This window comes from Dermacentor silvarum, chromosome 2 (genome assembly GCF_013339745.2).
Source record: "Dermacentor silvarum isolate Dsil-2018 chromosome 2, BIME_Dsil_1.4, whole genome shotgun sequence".
Classification (NCBI taxonomy): Eukaryota; Metazoa; Arthropoda; class Arachnida; order Ixodida; family Ixodidae; genus Dermacentor; species Dermacentor silvarum.
Genome location: NC_051155.1, coordinates 60,674,284 through 60,694,940, shown reverse-complemented (window position 1 = coordinate 60,694,940; position 20,657 = coordinate 60,674,284). Strand labels below are relative to the sequence as shown.

The 20,657-nt window shown below is 44.0% G+C and overlaps 2 protein-coding genes across 2 annotated transcripts in view; one reads left to right on the top strand and one right to left on the bottom strand.

Annotated features, from left to right (window-relative positions):
* Positions 1 to 20,657, bottom strand: part of LOC119441521 (mitochondrial intermediate peptidase) — a 495,739-nt gene that overhangs the window by 48,837 nt on the left and 426,245 nt on the right. The window contains exons 2-6 of the mRNA XM_037706135.2: positions 17,659 to 17,874; positions 16,965 to 17,138; positions 16,373 to 16,461; positions 4,657 to 4,804; positions 1,396 to 1,514 (exon numbers count right to left, since the gene is read on the bottom strand). Coding sequence (XP_037562063.1) covers positions 1,396 to 1,514; positions 4,657 to 4,804; positions 16,373 to 16,461; positions 16,965 to 17,138; positions 17,659 to 17,826 — 698 coding nt within the window. The 5' untranslated portion in view covers positions 17,827 to 17,874. The remainder of the gene's footprint in view (positions 1 to 1,395; positions 1,515 to 4,656; positions 4,805 to 16,372; positions 16,462 to 16,964; positions 17,139 to 17,658; positions 17,875 to 20,657) is intronic.
* LOC119441522 (NFU1 iron-sulfur cluster scaffold homolog, mitochondrial) lies at positions 18,222 to 19,303 on the top strand. Its single transcript, XM_037706136.2, has one exon. The coding sequence runs from the start codon at positions 18,232 to 18,234 to the stop codon at positions 19,009 to 19,011; it is 780 nt and encodes a 259-aa protein (XP_037562064.1). The 5' UTR covers positions 18,222 to 18,231; the 3' UTR covers positions 19,012 to 19,303.

The following is a 20,657-nucleotide window of genomic DNA, read 5'->3' as shown; positions in this document are numbered from 1 at the left end:
TAATCAGTAGAGAATAGATCCAGTAACTTGCCCATCTGTGGCGTAGAACAGATGGGGCTACATATAGGCCAATTCAAGTGCCGTCCTGCGTGCGTGCAATTCAGCAAGACTGCAGCAGCCATAGTCGGGAAAGTGTGGAAGTGTTCGCAAGAAAGCTTCACTTTAATACAAGACACACATGCATAAATTTTATGCAATACAAACTCCCTCAATGGGATCAGGTGATGCAGCAAACTGGTAACTACTAATGCTGATTTTTATGCTGATAATTTGGGTGGTGGTGATCTGTGTGAAAATATAACCACACTATCCAAATTAGTCAGAGATTCGAAGCCCACGGCAAGACAAATTACACGAGTTCTCCTGTTTCCAGGGCGATGACAGGGCCAGGTTTAACTAAAGAAAAATTAAAATTTGAAACTGAGTCAGTGAACCTAATGAATTTTAATGGAGGTATTAAGGACCCAATTGTTGGCTTCTAATACAACAGAATCTGCACTAAGAATTCATAATTTATTCCACAAAGAATCATTTTGTAGCGCACAATATTAACTACCAAACTTCTACATGCACAAGAGCGCTTGTAGTCAATGCCATCTCAAGAGAGTCACTGCTGCACCATCTTCCCCTTTGTTCACACAAAGGAGACAGTGCGCCTGCTGTTACATACCAAACTTTTACCTTAGAATATACCCTGAAAAGAGTACTAAGGCTAGCAAGATCTGGCACATTTTTACATAATAACTACGGTGCAGTGAATGACTGCTATAAGAGCAAAGTTAAATTTACTGACTTGCAATCACACGGAGGCAAACACCATCAAAATACACATAAAATATTGCATATATTGCTATGAAAGATTGTTCAGTATTTCAGGCTGTTAAATTACGGTTGGATTACGCTTGCATGATAACGTTTTTATGACATGATGGTGTTTTTTTGTTCAGTTTTTTTAACCAGAGAAATGTGTTTGTTAGTCATATTACAGAGCGTTGGTCACATTTCTTGAATTTCATGACCCCTTTGGGGGTCATTACAGTATGTCAAAATTTCACCGCAGAATGTCACTTTATCCAGTTTATGTCACCTTTTACCTTATGCCATTTAATTATAAGAATTCCTCATTCAAACAATAAAATTGCATTAGATTACAGCAATACAATGCAAGACCTTTGATTTTCCTCCACAATTTCATAACGCATTTTAGTCAGTGACTAACAAACACACTCATGCCGCAACCTTTGTATCTGTCGTTCATTCTAAATGTTTTTTGCTAAGTGTCAATCTATGTCCACTCAAACCAATTCAGACAGTCCCTGGTTATCCAAGGAGGCTGCCATGTCCATAACCAACCAACATGCAACACAAGACATCAAATCGCAGCACATCACGTACCAGCCACGGACGCTTTCTGGGAGATTCGCCTTCTTCACAGTACGGGGCTGCAATGCATTGTTGGCAAAGTGACTCCCCACGTGAAGGGCGAAGTCGTTGAGAGCAACAACTTCCTTGCGCTGGAAATGAACAGAAATAAGCAACACACATACAATTAATCAACGTCCTTAAATGAGCTTTTGAACCTTTTTTAACTGGGGATCAGCATTTTCAACAAGGAAACAGATGCAATAAATTACAGTATAGACCACTTATAACGTAACCGCTTTTAGTGCAGGACCGGATATAGTGCGGTCTTTTCAGACTCCCGTTAATTTTCCCATAGCACTCCATGTATACACGTATCGCTTATAGTGCAGTTGCGGGAAACGAAATACCGGTTACAGTGCAGCTGCCTGGGAGCACGGAAGTCATCAGAGACAGCGAACGCTCCCCTCAAACGGGCGCCCCAAGGAGTGCTTGAGGAAGAGAGAGAGACGAAGTGGAGGAGAAGGGCACGTGGTGCTGAACGAACAGCCAGTGAGGCTGAAACCAGAATCTTGAGTGCGAGTCGTGAAATATCATGGCGCGCATAGCGAGCGAGGGCCACAAAACTGCCAACACCAGCCAACGCTCGCTTCATGATAACGGCAGTAAACGAAACTTCAGGGGAGCGGGCGGCGCCGGCACGGCACGGCGAAGGGCGCACGCGGAGACCGTGGAATGTGAGGGAGGAGGGCGGCAGGGAAGCGGATTTTGCCTCGGCAACTACGCCGCTTCAGTGGCTCCCCTCGCCCTCCCTCGTAGCTCCCTCACTTTCGACTGTCACCGTGCGCGCTCCCCGCCGTGCAGGCGCCGCCGCTCCAGCCGGCCCAGCGCCAGCCCGGCACCAGCTCCCCGAAGTTTCATTTTCTGCCGTTATCGGGAAGCGGGCGTTTGCTGCTGTGGGAAGTTTCGTTGGCCAGCTTGGGACAGTGCCTCTGCTTTCCTCTGCACCGTAGCCGCAGCGTGCAAGGCCAACACGTGACTAGAAAGTAGAGGAAGCATAAAGGAGAAAGAAGGGTTCACTGCCATTTTCTACGTGTGGCTACGGTAGCATGGCTGAGACGTCGACACGTACACGCATGTTCCGGCGCAACGCAGAATCGGCGACCTTGCCATTTGAGAGAGGGTGAAATTTCCGCCGCATTTCTTTTTTCTTTTTGTTTTGTTCGCGCGCGACTTGAGGGGTCTCTCCTAAGCTTTTACTCTATGGCTGGTGCCGGAGCAATGCCGGTCGGAGGCGCCGCCACGTGATTTGGTTCGAATTAACGAGATTCGACTGTAAATTGAATGCAAACATTCTAGCCGCATTCCTCGACTGTTGCATATGCGTGGCGGCTTGGTGTACATGTTTTGCATATGTGCAGGCCTTGAAAATTGTTGCTTTGGTTATAGTGCGGATATTCGCGACTCCGGCGACTTACGTTATAAGCGGTCTACACTGTATATGCTTGAGTACACTTGCTCACTCTACATAATCATCTACAGAACACGCAAAACAGTATGTGGTATATAACTTTACTTGAACAAAGCATCAGTCTGGTTTTGACTGATAGCAAGATGGAGAAGGGAGCACGAGGGCCTAGTGTCAACTCTTGGCAGCATTCGAACAAGATGCCTCTTGGCCTTGAAGAGGCATTACACAAAAAAATTGTCCGACTATTTGATGAATTGGTGTTCGAAAATAGCAAGTACGCTGCTGTTACTGAGAAGAAAGCCTCCGCAAGTGAGAAAGCAAAGTTGCATCATCACTTTGTAAATGGGGAATCAACTTCCACTGGGACATAAATTAATCCTGTAACAACTTGTAAGCTGTAGTCAACTGATAACAAAAGCACATTACAAAGCACTTGAATATGAAACAAAAAGCAGCATCTTTGTACAGAAGAATCCACTGGCACTAACACTTTGCAAAGCTAGGCTTGCTCAAATTGTGGGACCCTTGGGACACACTCTGCACCAAACTATGAAGAAACTGATCTCTAACATTGTTGGCATGGTGCAAGGTTCCTGCCTTGCTCCAAGCACCTCTAACGCCATCACTGATGTATAGAAACCCCGTGTGCTTCTCTATTTACTGGCAGTTAAAATCCAGAAGACACGTTGATTTCAACTACAATGTTCTCAACAAGTAAGTCATCTCCCGATACTAAATAATTCTGAGAGGCCTTTTGGAGCAAAACCTATTTCTTTAGCATAACTTAACCATTGCCTTCAATGCTGCATTAGTTCTTTCACTATTGTTGCATTAAATTAGAGTGATTAACATAAATGTAATTCAGTTAAATGCATTAACTTGGATTTCTTTTGTATGCAATTTCTTTAGCTGAAGGTATATCAATTGCAACATATACACTGCAATACATCAAATTGTGGTTTCATTGCTGTAATCTTAAAAGTGAGCTAAGCTTCCCGTTGAGAGCGAGCTCACCTGACCTTTCAGCTTTCTCGAATTAACAACTCTCAAAATGCACAGAAAGCTAATAGGGACGATAAAAATTTCATGATTTGCTTCAAATTAGCTGAAATTTTGTACTACATGAGCTTAAATAATTGAAATTTGACTGCAGTTCCTTTAGAGCATCTTTAAACACTGTTAATTTGATCGTCCAACAGATATATTAGAAACATCAGAGTGCTGCTTCACCTAACTTCCAAGCCTGCTTTAACCATCCAAGACAAACAGCAGCAGCACTTTGATTTGGGCTCTTTGTTTCTAAAAGACTCAAATAAAGAAGACACACACCGAACAGGACAAGCTTGCTTGTGCTATACTAGGCATTTCCGCAAAAATATCAATTCATTATAAAATTCAGAGTAATAGAGATTAAGAGACAACCTTCTTTATTTGCAACATTCTTGGCAGTGGACATTATGATAATGTGTTAATCACCAATCATTTATTCCACTAAAATACATTGATTACAATCTTTTTACAAGCAAACTTAGGAGGCACATTGTGATTTCAAAATTGACGCTAGCCAGACCATAACGCCTACCCATTTCTTATGTGCCTTGTCCCTAAGCCCAGTTTCAAGAAATACATCCTCAAAATTTCCAGCAAAATTCACTGCTGTTTTAATTAACATTTGTCAGCCCTGCACCTCTTCATAGGGCTGAAAACTGTGTCTTAGCAAAGAAATTACAGCTGAAGGTCAGCGGTGATCCTGTTCTACATTTGTCTCCTTTTTAAGCCTAATTTTATTTAGTCATTCAAAAGTGAGAAGGGTTTGCACTCACTGTGGCCTCGTCCAGGTGGATGCCGCTCTGCTCAAAGTCAAATAGAAATAGCTTGGACACATGGTCATCCTCTTCTGTCGTCGGAACAACATCCCCTTTTCGAACCACTTCATTAAGGGCATCGTACAACCTCCTGTCTGTGTTTAGCCTGCGTGCAAAAAATTTAAGGACTAAATAACGACATCCCATGCAGCCTGACTGCCACCAGAGCACACACAGCTTCACATGGGAACATATAGGGGCCTGTAGCACAAAAGGAAACCCCTCAGCAATGTTGAAGAAATGACTACTGTACAAGCGCAAGTTGGAACATTACTGGCTGGTACACATGGAGTAAATATCACTCTTTTGTCCCGCCTGGCTTTCCTTCTCGTGTCCTCGTTTTTTGTGCTGTCAGTCAAGTATGAATTCTTACAAACTCGCCCAAATTTCCGTTCTTGTAGATATCACACTTGAGAAAGTGAAATGTGGCATTCCAATGGAAAAAATATTGTCCAGAATCTACCAAAGATAAAAGTCAAAGTAAACAAAGCTTCTCGTTGGGCTGTCTCTGCTGTTTCTCGCCACCACTGGGTTTGCCTTTTTGTTCAAGCAGCCTCACACGCTACATCACTCTTTTACTTATTGACAGGTGGCTTCATTTGGAACCACTTCTGTAGCGTTGCACAACACGCCAACACAGAACGCCGGTGTAATATCTGCCACTGCAGCACGTCCCTTCCGCCGCAAGCGAGTGCAGGTGCGCATCTACCGCGACAAGAATATGTCATCGCTGATGCAACCAATCGAGTGGAACAGCCTCCTCTTCAGTCTTCCCCTTCTCCACATATGCTGTTCTTCAGAGTCCAACGCCCACAGCATCAAAACCCGTATGGATCCACAAAGGAAGTTACCCTTTAAAGGGACCCTGAAACGATTTTGACGATTTTGTACAAACGTACTGAGTCGTTAGAGTAGGTCCTTCGGATCATTAATTTACGTATCTAAGCGCTCCACATAAAGCGTGTAATTTATTATAAGGCTTGAAAAAGGTACATAGCTACCGATCGCAACACGCCAATCGGCTGAGTTTTGTGCCCAAGTGACGCGATTTGCCCAATATACGTCACTGGGCCAGCTATCAGATTGGCTGCCCAGGGCACGTCATCAATAATTTTTTCAACATTATGGTGAACAAATGTTGTTCGTAATAATTTAGATGTTAGTTAATTTGTTTATATAAAAAGAAAGTAACAGAAACAGAATGCACAAGGACATGTACCACTACACTAAAAGCACTTCCAGCCCACAGCAAGTGTCGTCTGCTTGTGTTAAAACGTGCTCCGTGTTGACGAGAGCTGCGCGGTCAGTGTTGGTCTTCTTCTTTCTTTTCGCAAGCACCATGGTTCGCCCTTGTGTTGTGAGCTGCAAACGTAGCGATCAGCGACATGTCAAGCTGCGACATCGTGCTCCGCTGCAAGGCAGCAGACGAGCAGAGTGGCTGCAGTGCATCGGACTGACAGTATCCAAACGGCGCCAGCATCTACGCATTTGCGGCCGTCACTTCACGTCGAAGGATTGCCACAACAGAATTTAGCTTGTCCAGTATTCAGGTAAACGCAAGCACAAGTGTACTGGCCATTTTACCACGTTTTACGTGATGAACGGAGGGGCAAACGTGAACTGCTTGCACGGTGCAGCCACCTGGTGGCACAAAGCTCAGCCAAATACAAAGCTAATATAGCAGTAACGAAGTTTTTTCTGCTGCTGGCTTAAATTTTTGGCCGGAGCGTAATCTTGAACACATCTTTTTATATGTTTAAAATGTTTTACACTTGGTTACAGGAATATTAGCTCTGTATTTGGCTGGTTAAGCTCTGCGCCACCAGATGGCTGGACCGTGCATGCCGATCAGGCCACTCACGTATGTCTACGAAGCTCCTTCATCGCAGCGGTATGGAGGGGCTTTAGTTTACGCCTCTGGCTATCCGTCAAAACACCCAGCTCGCCTGTGGTTACCGGAACACTGGACATGCTCCGCGCTGCGACAGAACGCTCGCAACGCACGCTGCTTGATCGCTCTTGCTAGGGATCGACGGCTGGGCGGCTAGCGGAGAGGTTGAAGAGCTATCGCGCGCTGGCTCCAAGACAACCGGAAGTAGACGACAACGTACGTCACAACATGACGTAGAGCCAGCGAAGGCGGTGCTTAGCCCCAATCACTCGGCGAACGAGTTGAGGAGGAAATGCATGGCTAGGGAGGAGGGCAACTTGTAATCGTCCGTAGCTCTCTTAATATGAGACGCTTCTCTTAAATTGTAATGCGAATGTTTTACTGTAGCTGCACCCTAAGCGTCTACAAAATTTGTCCGAACCGTTTCAGGGACCCTTTAAAAGGAGATTTAGCAATATGGGACATGAATCAGGCTGTTCATTTCATACTGGTATGCCACGTACAGACTCTGACACTTCAGTATAGACTGCTCTAAGTGCTGCGTGGAAGAGATGGCGTGATTGGCTGATGTTGTGGGTGTTAAAGAACACTTGCTCAAGCACAGCTGACCTCTGCATCCATGAGAGTGCTCCGATTGCTAAGCACTCTCATACTAGGCAGCTGCACTAACACTCTTGGACATCAGTCACTCAAGCACTCAATCCACACATACAAGCAGCTCTCGGTACAGCTTAGCAAATGCAAATTAATTACCTGCAATACTAGCTTTTTTTTCCTGCTTATTTTATTTATTTACATACACTGTGGGCAGAAATTCTGTCCTCACAGGAGAAAGGAGTAAATGTTGGTAGACAACGTTCGAAAAGCATTAAACAGAACCACAATCTGCAAATGCAAGTGAATACTATTACCCCCACAACATTAGAGAGATTTCCAGATTCCAAAAGTTTATTTCTTCTTTTGCTCCTTTAACAATAACATTTAAAACATGCAAAAGCAAGCCGTTTGCAGACAAATCTGTTTGCAAAGGATTACAATTACCAATGAACTGCAAAAAAAGAAAAGCATCTGATATCTTTCAGCATGTGTAAATTGCGGCACGCAAGTTCCATGTGATCAGTTGATTAACAAGAATACTACTATCGGCATCATTCAACAAGAACAATGCAGCGCTTTTTGTACAAGCTTCTTCTGGCGAGACATTTCGGCTGCCTAAAAAGGCTTGCCTATATTTGGCATCCTCACCCATGAAGGACATGTGATAATCTGGCATTATTACATGGCCTTAAACAAATACCAAGGACAAGCATTCAATCAAGCTAGATTGTTAAGAAAGCCTTCTAGAAACCTCCCAACATTTACGACACGATACAAGATTTGTGCCTGTGCGGCACAGGTACACGAAGTGACATTATTATTGCCACCTAATGCCACTTGTGGCACAGTGCTTTCCCACAACTCATTCAGCAAATGAATGCATAATCTCACAGATAAGAAAGCTACACATGGAAACATAATTCTTAAGTAAACTAAGGTTATTCTACATAAAATATGACTATTTTATGTTTTAGTGGCATTTCTTGCACTTTTACCTGCTAAATATTTCTGTTTGAGTGAGAATTAACATGTTTTCTTGGCCTGTAAGTCTATAACCGCTCATCCGTGATTGTCGGTTAATTAGTACAGTAAAAGCTCGATGATACGAATCTCACGGGGTCACGAAAAATATTCGTATTAGCCGAAATTCGTATCATCGAAACACAATTAAAACTACTGTCGAATCTCGATAATTCGAACTCGAAGGGGCCCGAAAATTTGTTCGAATTAAAAGGACGTATTTTTGAAGTATTCGTGCACCATAGCACGATGCACGAACGGTGCGAGTCGTGAAATATCGCGGCGCGCAAGCGCATAGCAAGCGCGGACCACGAAACTGCCCACGCCGGCTAACGGTCGCTTCCCGATAACGACAGAAAACGAAGCTTCAGGGAGCGAGCGGGCGGCGGCGCCGGCACACGGGTACGCGCGGAGACCGTCGAAGGTGAGGGAGGAGGGCGGCATGGAAGCGGATTTGGCCGCGTTAACTCCGCCGCTTCGGTGGCTCCCCTCGCCCTCCCTCTCAACTCCCTCGTAGCTCTCTCACCTTCGACTCCGTGTGCACATCTCCGTGCGCGCCCGCCGCCGTGCTGGCGCCATCTTATTTTAGCCGCCCCCTGAAGTTTCGTTTTCTGCCGTTATCGGGAAGCGAGCGTTTGCGGGCGTGGCAGTTTCGTTGGCCCGACTGTGCCTCCGCCGCTGCTTTCCTCTGCGCTGCTGCCGCAGCGTGCAAGGTCAACATGTGACTAGAAAATAGAAGAGAAGGGTTCACTGCCATTTTATCCGTGTGGCTGAGACGTCGGCACTAGTGTGTGCTAGAATACGGTTGTCTAGAACACTCTAGTCGGCACGTGCACGCTTGTTCCGGCGCGATGCAGAAACGGCGACCTTGCAATTTGAGAGAGGGTGAAATTTCCGCTGCGGGGTCTTTTTTATTTTTTTTTCTCCGTTCCTTCGCGCGCGGCATTGAGGGGTCTCTCCTGAGTTTTTGCTCTATGGCGGTGTCGGAGCAATGCCGGTCGGAGGCGCCGCCGCGTGATTTGGCGCGCTGCTAAGAGCATTGTCGGTGCGCGGTATGTTCGAAATAAGCGTGTTCGAATTGACGTTGAACGAAAGCACGTTTTTCATGATAGTCTCGCTGTGCAACAATTGTGCTCAGTGTCAATTGACGTTGCGAGGCCTAGCTCCTTAGCCAACTCCGTCCGCATCCTCTTGGGATCCTCATCGACCTTTCGAAGAATGTCTAATTTCTCTTTAAAGGAGAGTGCTTTCCGCTTGGGAGACATAGCTCGCTGCGACTAAGCAAAATGGCGCAAACACGAAGAACGCGGCCCGAAGCGCAGCAGCCACTCCATCTGACGGCTCGCAGAAAAGTAGGAAAAGTACAAAAACACCAAAAGCGCCACCGCTTCAAACTCTTCGCGCCCAGTCGCGGAGTCCGCGCTGTCCGGCGCCGCGCCTCCGCACCAAAAGAGGACGCGAGAAAGCGCGTGACTGCGCGCTGTTCTCTTTCGCGGCCGTCGGTGGGGCGGCGTTTATTCGTATCAACCGACGTAGGCTGAAAATCGATTCGTAAGAACCGTTCTCTAGCACGTTGCAAAGTAATGGGGCTCGGCCGGGACCACAGAAAAATTCGTATCATCCGGAAATTCGTATTAGCCGTGATCGTATCATCGAGCTTTTACTGTACATCACTTAGTGCGTACCTGATTCATGTTCCCCGCCAACTATGTATTAACGAGGTTTTATTGTAGTGGCACTGCAAATGTAAAGGAAAAAAATGACAGATTCTCAGTCAAATCTTGCAGCTGGCACGGTGTCATTTTGCTCGTGGCAAAATTATAATTGAAGGATCACACTGAATATTACAATTCTTAAAATACTTACTTAAAATTAATACGTTATTCTATGACCACACCCATACATTACCTCAACCAAGAACCCTGAAACTGCTCGCTTCCTGCCCTTTCCCCCATAGTGGGTGAGCAGAATTGTGTAAAATGCAGGCAAGTGAAAATAACATGGTGGTCTTCACTGTGGAAGAATGCTGCTGCTGCACTAAACGAGTTCACGGCTGAAAAAAATTGTTGAAGTCTGCTTCTTTTCTTTTATGATACTATGATTGCAAACAAATTTGCTGCATCACTGCTGCTATAAATGCGTAGTACCATCTTGTAGCAGTAACTTTACATATATTGGAATTAAGAGGCACTTAACGGTATTAACTTTGCCCCTGTCGCATGGGTATTTGTTAAAGGGAAAACGGTGGCAGAAAAGACCCTGCAATTCTCACAATGCAAAGCACCTGCACGAAACAGGATCTTCTGTATGGCTGCACCAGCGATCTCTGAGGACATGTTCTGTTAGGAGTTACCATCTGATTTGAATCTAAGGAACACAGAGTGTCCTACATTCCCACAGTCCTGACAGAGCAGTGTGAAAAGGCAGCATCTGTGCATTTTTTTTCTGAAAGAAGATCTATTACCAGCCATGGACTACAGCTTACCAATCATAAGCAGGGAATTTCATGTCATGGGAGTTAGTACTGTATTTTCACAGTGATGGCACTAATTCTGTTCTACATTCACATCATTTTTTGCACACAAAATCTATGTTCTGGGTGAAAGGGGCAATCCAGACACTCCACATCATTTTAGCCTGTCAATCATGGTGATTAGTCTAACAATGAGGCTAATCATCTCTTCAAGGTGGCCACTCCGGCGGCACGCGCTCGGCATTTTAGTCATTGTTTGCGGACGCACTGTGCTTCCCGCGCTCATTGGACAAATGTGAACTTTATTGCATTAGAAAGCTTAATTTCTGCGCTTACCAATGACAGCTAGTATTATTTCCTAGCCTGAAGTGTTACCTAACGGCAGTCAAAACAGTGGGAGCAAAAAATTGCGTTTTTGCTGTACTAGCCTCCGCTGTACTGCCATTCTGACTAAACTGTTCAACAAAACAAAATGAAATTTGCTGTGTCTTTAAATGAAATGTTATACAAGGTTTCTATGAAGAGAAATTGCATGTAAAGCAATTAGAAATTTATATAGGCGCCAATAAAAATGGGCAAAACTACAAAAGTGTATGAATGAATATCTTTTTTCCTTATAAACTCAGGACAATATTTAGTGGTTTTCTAGGCTACAGTGTACTTATCATCCATGCAAAGTCGTTTTGTGTTCTAATGAACAGTTTGTGAGGTATTATTACTTACAATTGACAATTTATGAGTATACTTGGTCACGCATTACCGGCGACGGGACAAAACTATTCTAGCTGAAACTTTGATATTTTCAGTAATCAAGCAGCAAGCCCTTATCTTAAATTTTATGAAGAGAAAATTGGCTTATGTTAATTAGGGAATCTACAGGAGAGTAGTGAATTCAGCTAATTTATCTGCTTAGCAGGTCCGTGCAAATTGACATTCTTTTTCATGTACACGATAATTCACAACAATTGTTGCACATTACTATAACCATACAGTGTCATGTAATTACTAGCACTCACGAGTTTTACTAAGCAGTGCTTGAAACAGAAGATTTCAAATAAATAATAAATCTCACAGGTAATTTTCAGTGGTGGCGCCATCTGTGCAAGAAGATATCAAGCTGTTTCATGTCAGTTCCAACGTTTGTCAAATTTGGCGCCACTAAACATTACAAAGCGGGCAAAACGCGGAGAGAATTCTTTCTCCAGGTTTGAGTGTTTGGCTCAGTCTATTCACGGCGCCTCCCCCACTTCCTTCAAGGACACGTGTCTGCAACCACGCCAGTTCACTAACTTGTGGCTGCGGGGAGAAAAATAAATAAAGAAAGAAAGCGCCATGCACGGTACATCATGAGTGCATGCCAGCTAGCCAGCAGGTTAGGCCATTGTGCCAAAAAGAATTGCAAATTGCTCTTGCCCCCTCTATTTTGCAGGCTCGTACGACGATATCAGGAAACTTTCTTTCCCCATGCAATGAGGTGCGACGTGTGTGGCAGGGTACTGTGTTTGACTATTGTACGTGACGCCGGTGGAACGATAGGATTAGCAGCAAACAATGAGCGAGCCTTGCAGACTGCAGCGAAAAGTGCTGATGGGTGCGTGACCTGCTGCATTCCAAGACGCGTGCTACTAAGCAAATGTCACGTGTTCCAACGCCCAGTGAAGTTTTGAAACACATGATTTCCAGTAGGTGCTTTTCTCGTTGAAAGATACAGGGTGTTTCAGCGAACACTTTCAAAAATTCTTAAAGGTTGCCTGTGGCAGATAGCACAATTCTAGTTCATGAGCTGGTCTACTCGAAGAGGCGGACATTACTTGCACAAGAAATTGAAATGCATAATTGAATAATTAAGATAAATTCACTAATTAAGTTTTTAACTAATTACTTGATTGCCCATATTACAATTTACAAATTGTAGCCGTGGAGTTCGCAAGGCGGATCCACTTGGAACGAATTCTCGGGATGACACCAGTTTCGAGATATTATTTCTCGAACTTTGCGGAGAAATGCATTGGCGTTCCAGTTAGGTTCTTAACAAAACGCCGCTTTATGCATTGAAGCACAAAATTAACTGTATCGCCACTGCATTTCTCCGCAAAGTTCGGGAATTAATATCTCGAAACTGATGTCATACTGCGAATTAATTCTAAGTGAATCCGCCTTGTGAACTACAATTTGTAAATTGCAATATGGGCCATCAGGTAATTAGTTAGAAACCTTATTAGTGTATTTTTGTTAATTAGTCGATTATGCATTTGAATTGTTTGTGCAGGTAATGTCCGCCTCTTCGAGTAGACCAGCTCATTAACTAGAATTGGGCTATGTGCCACAGACAACCTTAAATAAATTATGAAAGTGTGAGCTGAAACACCCTGTATATCGTATTTATCCGCGTAATCATCGCACTTGCATAGTGGTCCCACCGCCACTTACTTTTTGAGTGATCACTGTACCCTTGAAAATCACTGTAGTGACTGCAGTTTGCTTGTGGTGCATGGCAACCGACGGAGCAGAGTTTTCTGCCATTTCTTTTCCGCCATTGCATGCACAACAGTGTGCACAACAAAATACAGTCTCCACATGCGCTATAAAGTCTCCGAATTCAGCAGACAAAAGTTGAGAGAGAGAAAGATAAATGAAAGCATGGACAGCGTGAAAAAGGCAGACAACATGTGCACAATTTACACTATATAGATTGATGACTATTAGAAAAAGTACTTCTCGCAAATAATTTGTTTATGCAGTCCCTGCTTCTGTAGATCATGTGATCTTATGCCATAGGCTAATGTGACGCCTGTGTCACGAAAACGGCTGTCGGCGAAACATGCACAATTTCTGAGGGCTGCGCGCAAGGCTGTGCGCGAGTGCTTGCGATGGCCATCGTAATCATAACGCTTGCGCGATGAGCACTAGCAGCGGTGAGCGCGTGTGAATTTCCTAAAGCAAATGTTCTGTGCAACCGCTTCATTTACCATTTCACTGTACCACGGCTCTGGAACTCGAATGACGTGATCTCCAAAACTATTCGCGCGGGCTCTTTAGTGGGTGCACCATCGAACCCATGACCACGTGATTATGTGCGCAATTTCTACCCCAATAAAGCAGCCTAACCACGTGTACTATGCTGTCTATTTTGATAGGGGCCCGAGAATAATAACTTTTGTCACCGAATCGAATACGAATCGAATACAAATCGAATACAGGCAAAGAAAAATCAAATGGAATAATGACTATGCGATTAAAAAAAGCAAATTGAACAGTACGTTATATGATTCGTTCAAAGTAATGAATATTTCCACACCCCTACTAGTATTTCATTGCCGGAAAACTTATCTCCACAGTACACCTGCAACTTACAAATTTATAGATGCTGTCCCATGACAGTTCTACGACTACCAGGCCCGTAGCCAGGGGGGAAGGGGGGAGCCCTAGCCCCCCCCCCCCCCACTTTCCCTAAAGAAATTCCTGGCTACAAGCCTGATGACTACAGTATATTTGGGGAAACAACCAAACAAGAGGACATCAGCAACTGGCAGATGGCAAGCGTTGCACCAAACCCATATAATAAAAAACCTTTTATGTACGCAGATACGCATATTCATCGTGCAGTGGTGAACCACTAATTGCCACCATCATCAGCACTGACGATTTTACAAGGTTTGACCGAGCTATTGTTGAAAGTATCAGTGGGGAGAAAGCCACCACGCACAGCAACAAAACAACATTGGTGCGAGGCACAAATCGTGAAAAGAAGGGGGGAGGGGGACTTTTCCTCAACTTGGCGGATCACCTGTCGCCGCGTCGCAAGAGGGCCATCCCGGGGCATGCAGCGGCGGCGAAGAGCAGATTTTTTTTTTTTTCGCCTTTTCCAAACATGACTGAGTGGCGTCGCCTGGTGGGAGAATCTGAGCTACACGCAAGATGGCGACAGTGATACCTTCACCTTAACTTGAATTGACAATTGCTAATAGTGTCTACCTAAGGATGCCTATGCTAGTGTATGCACAAGTTTTTGAAAACCTAGAATTTCATGATGTGGTTGTCAAGGCCCTTGAAAGCCCTACGTATTGTCACGTTGTAGTGATGGTGATGAACACAATAGCAAAACTGTGAATCAAAAACTAACTTTCTATTAGGCGAACCTGTGCCCACAAAAGCAAGTGACATTCGAAGCACAATGATAGCGGCAAGCACAGTTGGCGATAGTCTAAATCTGATCAGCAGGTCAAGCGTTGGCTTTTACACATGACTCGTCGAAGGTTCCAGAGTGATCGCTGATACCCACTTGCTTCCCAAAAAGTGCTACTACACAATTTGCATAGCGCATGCAATCAGATTACACTAAGTTTGGTGACTATAGGCAATTGATAGAACCATCGATAACATTCCAGAAACTTCTGATACATGCAGGTGCAAGCGATAAAATTTAACATTTGTTAGCCAGTGAAAAGCCGTGACCGAAGAAAGATAAACAAGTACACGTGTCAGTATTTTGTTTCTGTAGTCCTTCAGCTTTAATTTACTTTCGAGCGGGAACAGCGCTGAGAACATGGACGAAGGTAAGGGCACATAGAAAACAACAAATTGCACATTCTTTTTTAAGTATAATACTGTATAGTGAATATGAACAACCAACATGCCAATGCTTTCACATTAATTGATTTACTTGTTTTGTGTCTATTTTCACACATTCACACAATTACAGTATCGCTCCCACCAGAATTTTTTATTTTTTTGTCTACCTTTGAAAAAAATTTAACAAGTACTGCTGTTTGCTGCATTATGAATAACACACCATGGGCATCCATTAGCCCATATATCTATTGGCCCAGCAGTATTTCTGGAAACGTCATTGGGTGATATTTTGATAAATTAAAATTTGGTGTGATACGATTTGGCAAGCTGGGCTCTGTGTCTTTTCTATGTTTGTATTTTTTTCTGCTAAATTCCAGTATTTCCATCCAAATGCACCAGCCGAGCCCAACACCCATTCTCCCAGTGACTTTGCATTTTAACGACGCTAGAGATTCAAGAAATGTGCCAAAGCTAACCTTTCAACAGAAGAAACTAACTTCTTCAAACTATTTGTCATAATTTCGTGGCATACCAGTTCTGGTGTTCTAAATTCTAATAGGACACTTAAGTGAGAGAAAGCAGAGTTATGACACCTTGTCTAGCTGTCAAACAACATGTCGTCGTGTAACCATCTCCCACTGAAAAACTCTCCACACCGTGTTTACAACAAAGCTGAACATTCCATGAAATTCGCATGGCTACATCTATTCAGCTACACCGTAAACAATCGTCCGATCTGCAACGACGACTGTTTTACATGTGTGACTATTCACCTTCCAATTCAAAAAGATGCGCAGTGAGAAAATGAGCGTAAATAAAGGCATTCTTTCACACTAGACATTGATTTCAGTTTTCCATAGGAAGCACAGAAATTTCGCACTGAGTTAACAAACAGCATGAGGCTAATTTAGGTGTTCTGGCCTCCCATATAAGTATCTTTAAAGACCATTTAAATGTATTTTCTTTTTCTTATAGCAACAAAAGGTTCAATAGCGCTTGAAGATGGGCAGGACAGAAATAATTCATTATGACAGATGAATCACGTCAAACTGAATGGCCAGTGCACAAACATAATGTGTTTTCAGAAATAAAAGCAGGCATGCTGAAGCAGGCAAACATACTTTTCAACAAGGTTGTTGATGGAAACGGATGCATCCATAGCTGCCGAGGAAAATCTTCCTTCTGGATGACCGATTCGGACAAATTCAGCCTGACAGAAATACAAGAAATGAGTAAATGATACTAGCAAATAAGTGATGAAACAACGGCTTAAGAACAGCGGCAGACTTCTATTATTTGCTTATGAGCAGTTTGTCCGCTAAATGCAAATCTCTTAAGATTTTTATGAATAAGACAATGCACCTGCACACCTTGAGTAAACCTTTCAAAAAAAGTTTGACACTGTGATCTCACACTCGCTTTTGCCTACAGATATCTTGATAAGATCAAAAATATGCATCTCAAGTGTCACAAATGTGCACCCATATAAATTCAATTTGAGGAGTAATAATGTATACTTTATGACAACAAACAACTCATTAAATGCTTCCTATTAAAGAATAGAAGTGCCATTCGCAGCCAGAAGCACAGAAAGCTAACCATCATCCAGAACATCCTTTCATGGTTAGCCCAGATACTTTTTGACGTTAAGGATTTGCTGTTATGCGATACAAAATGTAAACAAAGGTACTGCAACAAGGAGAGACAACGAACCATGTCTGCCACACGGCAGAGAGCATCTGACAAGTCGTCGAAGACTTGGACCATCTTGCGCCTTCGATTGGGGTCCGTGGCTTCTCTGACGTACTGCTCGGCATCGCTAACAGCCTGCTCTTTCAAGAGGTAGAAACCCGACGGCTCCTGCAGCACTGAATGACCGAACAATCCCTGGGAATAATAAAAAGACGGAAGAATGGTTGACGCAGGCTGAAGTTGGTTAAGCCTTTCACAAAGGGGGGAAAAAAAATACTAGGTACGATTGGGTTGGTGCATGCAAGCCTGGGTCCTCAAAAGCATGAGCGTTTTCGCACGAATGCATGATTGCTAGAGGAAAGCTGACATGTTACAAAACCTTTCTACACGTTACTAATGCAGTTATTCACCCTCTTTTTTCGCTGTGGTTTCGTCACAAACCGGCCCCTTTACGTTTCAAGCGTTTTCTGTTGTTTCATTTACAGCGGTAACAGACACTACCAAGGTTAGTTAACGGGGAAATGTGAAGTATCCTCATGTTTCTTGCAGGGCAAACTATGAAGCCATAAGAAAAGTCTTCAATTTGGTGTGAAAATAGGGCGTAAGTAGCAGCTCGAAGGGTGCAAAACACGCCGCAAGGAACAAGCAAGTGCTTCTCCGAAGGTTTTCAAGGACAACACGTAGTACAGTAACAGGCGACGGCCAGCACACTCACCGAACGTTCGCCAAGCCCGAATTGAAAGTTCGGTCTTCTTTTACCAATGCTATTGAAACGCGAAGCCAAACGTGACCAAGTAGTCAAAGATCGCGTGATTCTCGACGAGAAACCAGCGCGAGCGAAGGCTGGTTTCACTGCGGGCAACAGCATGACTCCACTAAACATTGTTCAGCTAGTGGCAGCCAATTACAAGTTTACATGTGATAATGTTAGGTCGCCATCGTCGACTTTGCAATGGTGTACATTCAAAGTTGCGTTGCTTTTTCTGGCAAACGCAAAATAATTTTAACATCGGCACTTCAACATGAGAGAGTCGCAGGGCGCCGCCATGTTGTTTGTTCGTGTGGACAAATGACACAAGTTCAGTCGTAGTGCTTTGATGCGAACCAGTTTTTAAATGATCTGCAACATAACAATATAGACTTTCTCAAAAACTAAAACGCACTATACAAGCTAGTAATTAAAATAAAATTGTGTTTATTTATATGTTTTGCTTTCAAGTTGTAGCTGCCCTGGGTCTTCGGTGTATACATACGTCTATGCATCTGTGACCGGTAAGTCCTTTTAAAAATGGCGGCTCGCATCTTCGCGTTGATTCACAATCGTTGCCTGAGTGTTTTGCGAAACGATGCCGTGTTGCATCGCAGCGCTCTGTTGTCGCACACCTGGAACCGTCGAGGTATCAGGACATCATGGGTGTCGCGCATGTTCATCCAGACCCAAGACACTCCCAACCCGAACTGCCTCAAGTTCCTGCCCAATGTGAAGGTACTCGAGCAGGGCACCCGCGATTTTCCCAACATCGCGAGCGCGAAGGACTCTCCGCTGGCGCGTCATTTGCTTCGTGTGGAAGGCGTCAAAGCTGTTTTTCTGGGGCCGGACTTCATCACGGTGACGAAAGGGGACGATGAAACCGAGTGGAAAGTGATCAAGCCGCACATCTTTGCGGCCATCATGGACTTCTTCGCTACCGGACTGCCCGTGTTGGACGACGGTAGTGCGGCGACCCAGGTGTCCGAAGACACGCAGCCGAAAGAAGGCGATAGCGAGACGGTGCTGACCATCAAGGAGTTAATCGAGACGCGGATCAGGCCAACGGTACAGGAGGACGGCGGCGACATCCTCTACATGGGCTTCGAAGACGGCGTCGTCAAGCTGAAGCTGCAAGGTTCCTGCACGGGCTGCCCGAGTTCCTCGGTTACACTCAAGGCGGGAATTCAAAATATGCTGCAGTTCTATGTTCCCGAGGTGAAGAGCGTCGAGCAAGTCGTGGATGAGGCGGAGAAAGTCTCGAACAAGGAATTTGAAAAGCTAGAAGACACGATACGGCGGAAGGGAGTAGATCCGTAATGCTCCATTTGTTTATGAGCGACTTTAGCTGGGACGCACAATTTACGAAGTTGAATTGTTTTGTGAAGAGTGTAGTGGGTTTCATTGCGTGGAGAATTGTTTCTTTGGTATAAAGTTAGTTAAACTGGCATGGAATGCGGAATGGCATTTTCATGTTCCTCTCCAGCATCTGTGCCGAGCAAGCACCTGCTTATGTGCTGTTTACTCGTGTGCTTGGATCTGTGTGGATGTGCTGTGCATAGTAATATTGCAGATGTATTTATGCATATTATAAAATGAGATGGAACTGAAAGCATGGAAAACTGAACAATTTTACTGTTTACAAAGTGTGCACAAGGGTCGGCTGACAAGTAGAGAGGTTATATATAAAAGAATTAGGCTTTCACAGTATAAGTAGAAGCCTTCAAGCGTCATTGTAATTTACACAAATTATGGCATGAAAATAACCTTTCCCTTTCAAGCACAGAGGAATATGTACTGAGCACGAGGTCACGGGATCGAATCCCGGCCACTGGCAGCCACATTTCGATGGGGGCGAAATGCGAAAGCACTAGTGTACTTAGATTTATGTGCACGTGAAAGAACCCCAGGTGGTCGAAATTATTCTGGAGTCCCCCACTATGGCGTGGCTCATAATCATATCGTGGTTTTGGCATGTAAAACCCCATAATTTAATTATTTTTTTTAGGAATATGTGAGTCAATATGACAACACAATGGAGAACTAACAGGCCATCATTTGGTACCTGTACTGAAAAGAGTTATCTCGGAAACATATTTGGGACAAGATGTTGCAAAAACTTAGGGAGGAAGCATTGTCATATGTGCAACATTAAAGTGATAAGGCACTGACATCAAACATGAAAGCGCAAGCATTGACGATTAACCACATCTAATACAACCAGCTGCATTAACTAGGGATGGTGATTGCGTTAACCAAAAAGGGTGCTTATTTACCATATTGGTGCATTATGGCTTGAGAAGCAATGGGAAGGCTATGTTACACTGTAGAAGTCTATGTTAAAAAAATGTTTTTGCCATTGCTGTGTAATCTCTTTCTTGTGGCGGGCTCATTACTTGTCAGCTGGCCCCTCAAAATGCGGCATGCACCTTTGTAGCCAAAGTACACAGTCACCTTATGCTGGTCGCATATTGATTGTCGACAAACAAATCATTGCCATATAGATTAGCACAATTCATACATGCAAACTACATACAAACTACAGGGGACATGAAACACATATGAGGAACTCAATGCAGCGTATAGGTCCTGTGCTAGCGTCCTGAAGACCTTCAAAGATGCGAAACACGCACGAACCGCTTCCTTCTGAACAGCTCACGTAAGGCGCGTATGTCTGCGTACGCAACGCACAGTATGCTATCCATTGTCAGATAATGGTTTCGTCTTCTTTTTTTTATTCAACGCTACATCCCACTGGGACCAATAAGGAAACAGTTGCTGCATATCAAAAGCCACTTCTTTTTCCTATATGTGTTACTGGTGTACATTGTGTTTCTATGACGGCTGCCTCAAATTAACAAAAATTGATTTTTGAGACAAGACAATATCAGAGTGTGTGTAATAATTTCCAATATAATTAACATTTCACTAATTAACTTATATTGCCTTTAAGGGACATGCTGTAT

Excerpts from the sequence above, each read along its gene's own strand:
- LOC119441522 (XM_037706136.2), top strand. The coding sequence starts at position 18,232 with ATGGCGGCTCGCATCTTCGCGTTGATTCACAATCGTTGCCTGAGTGTT.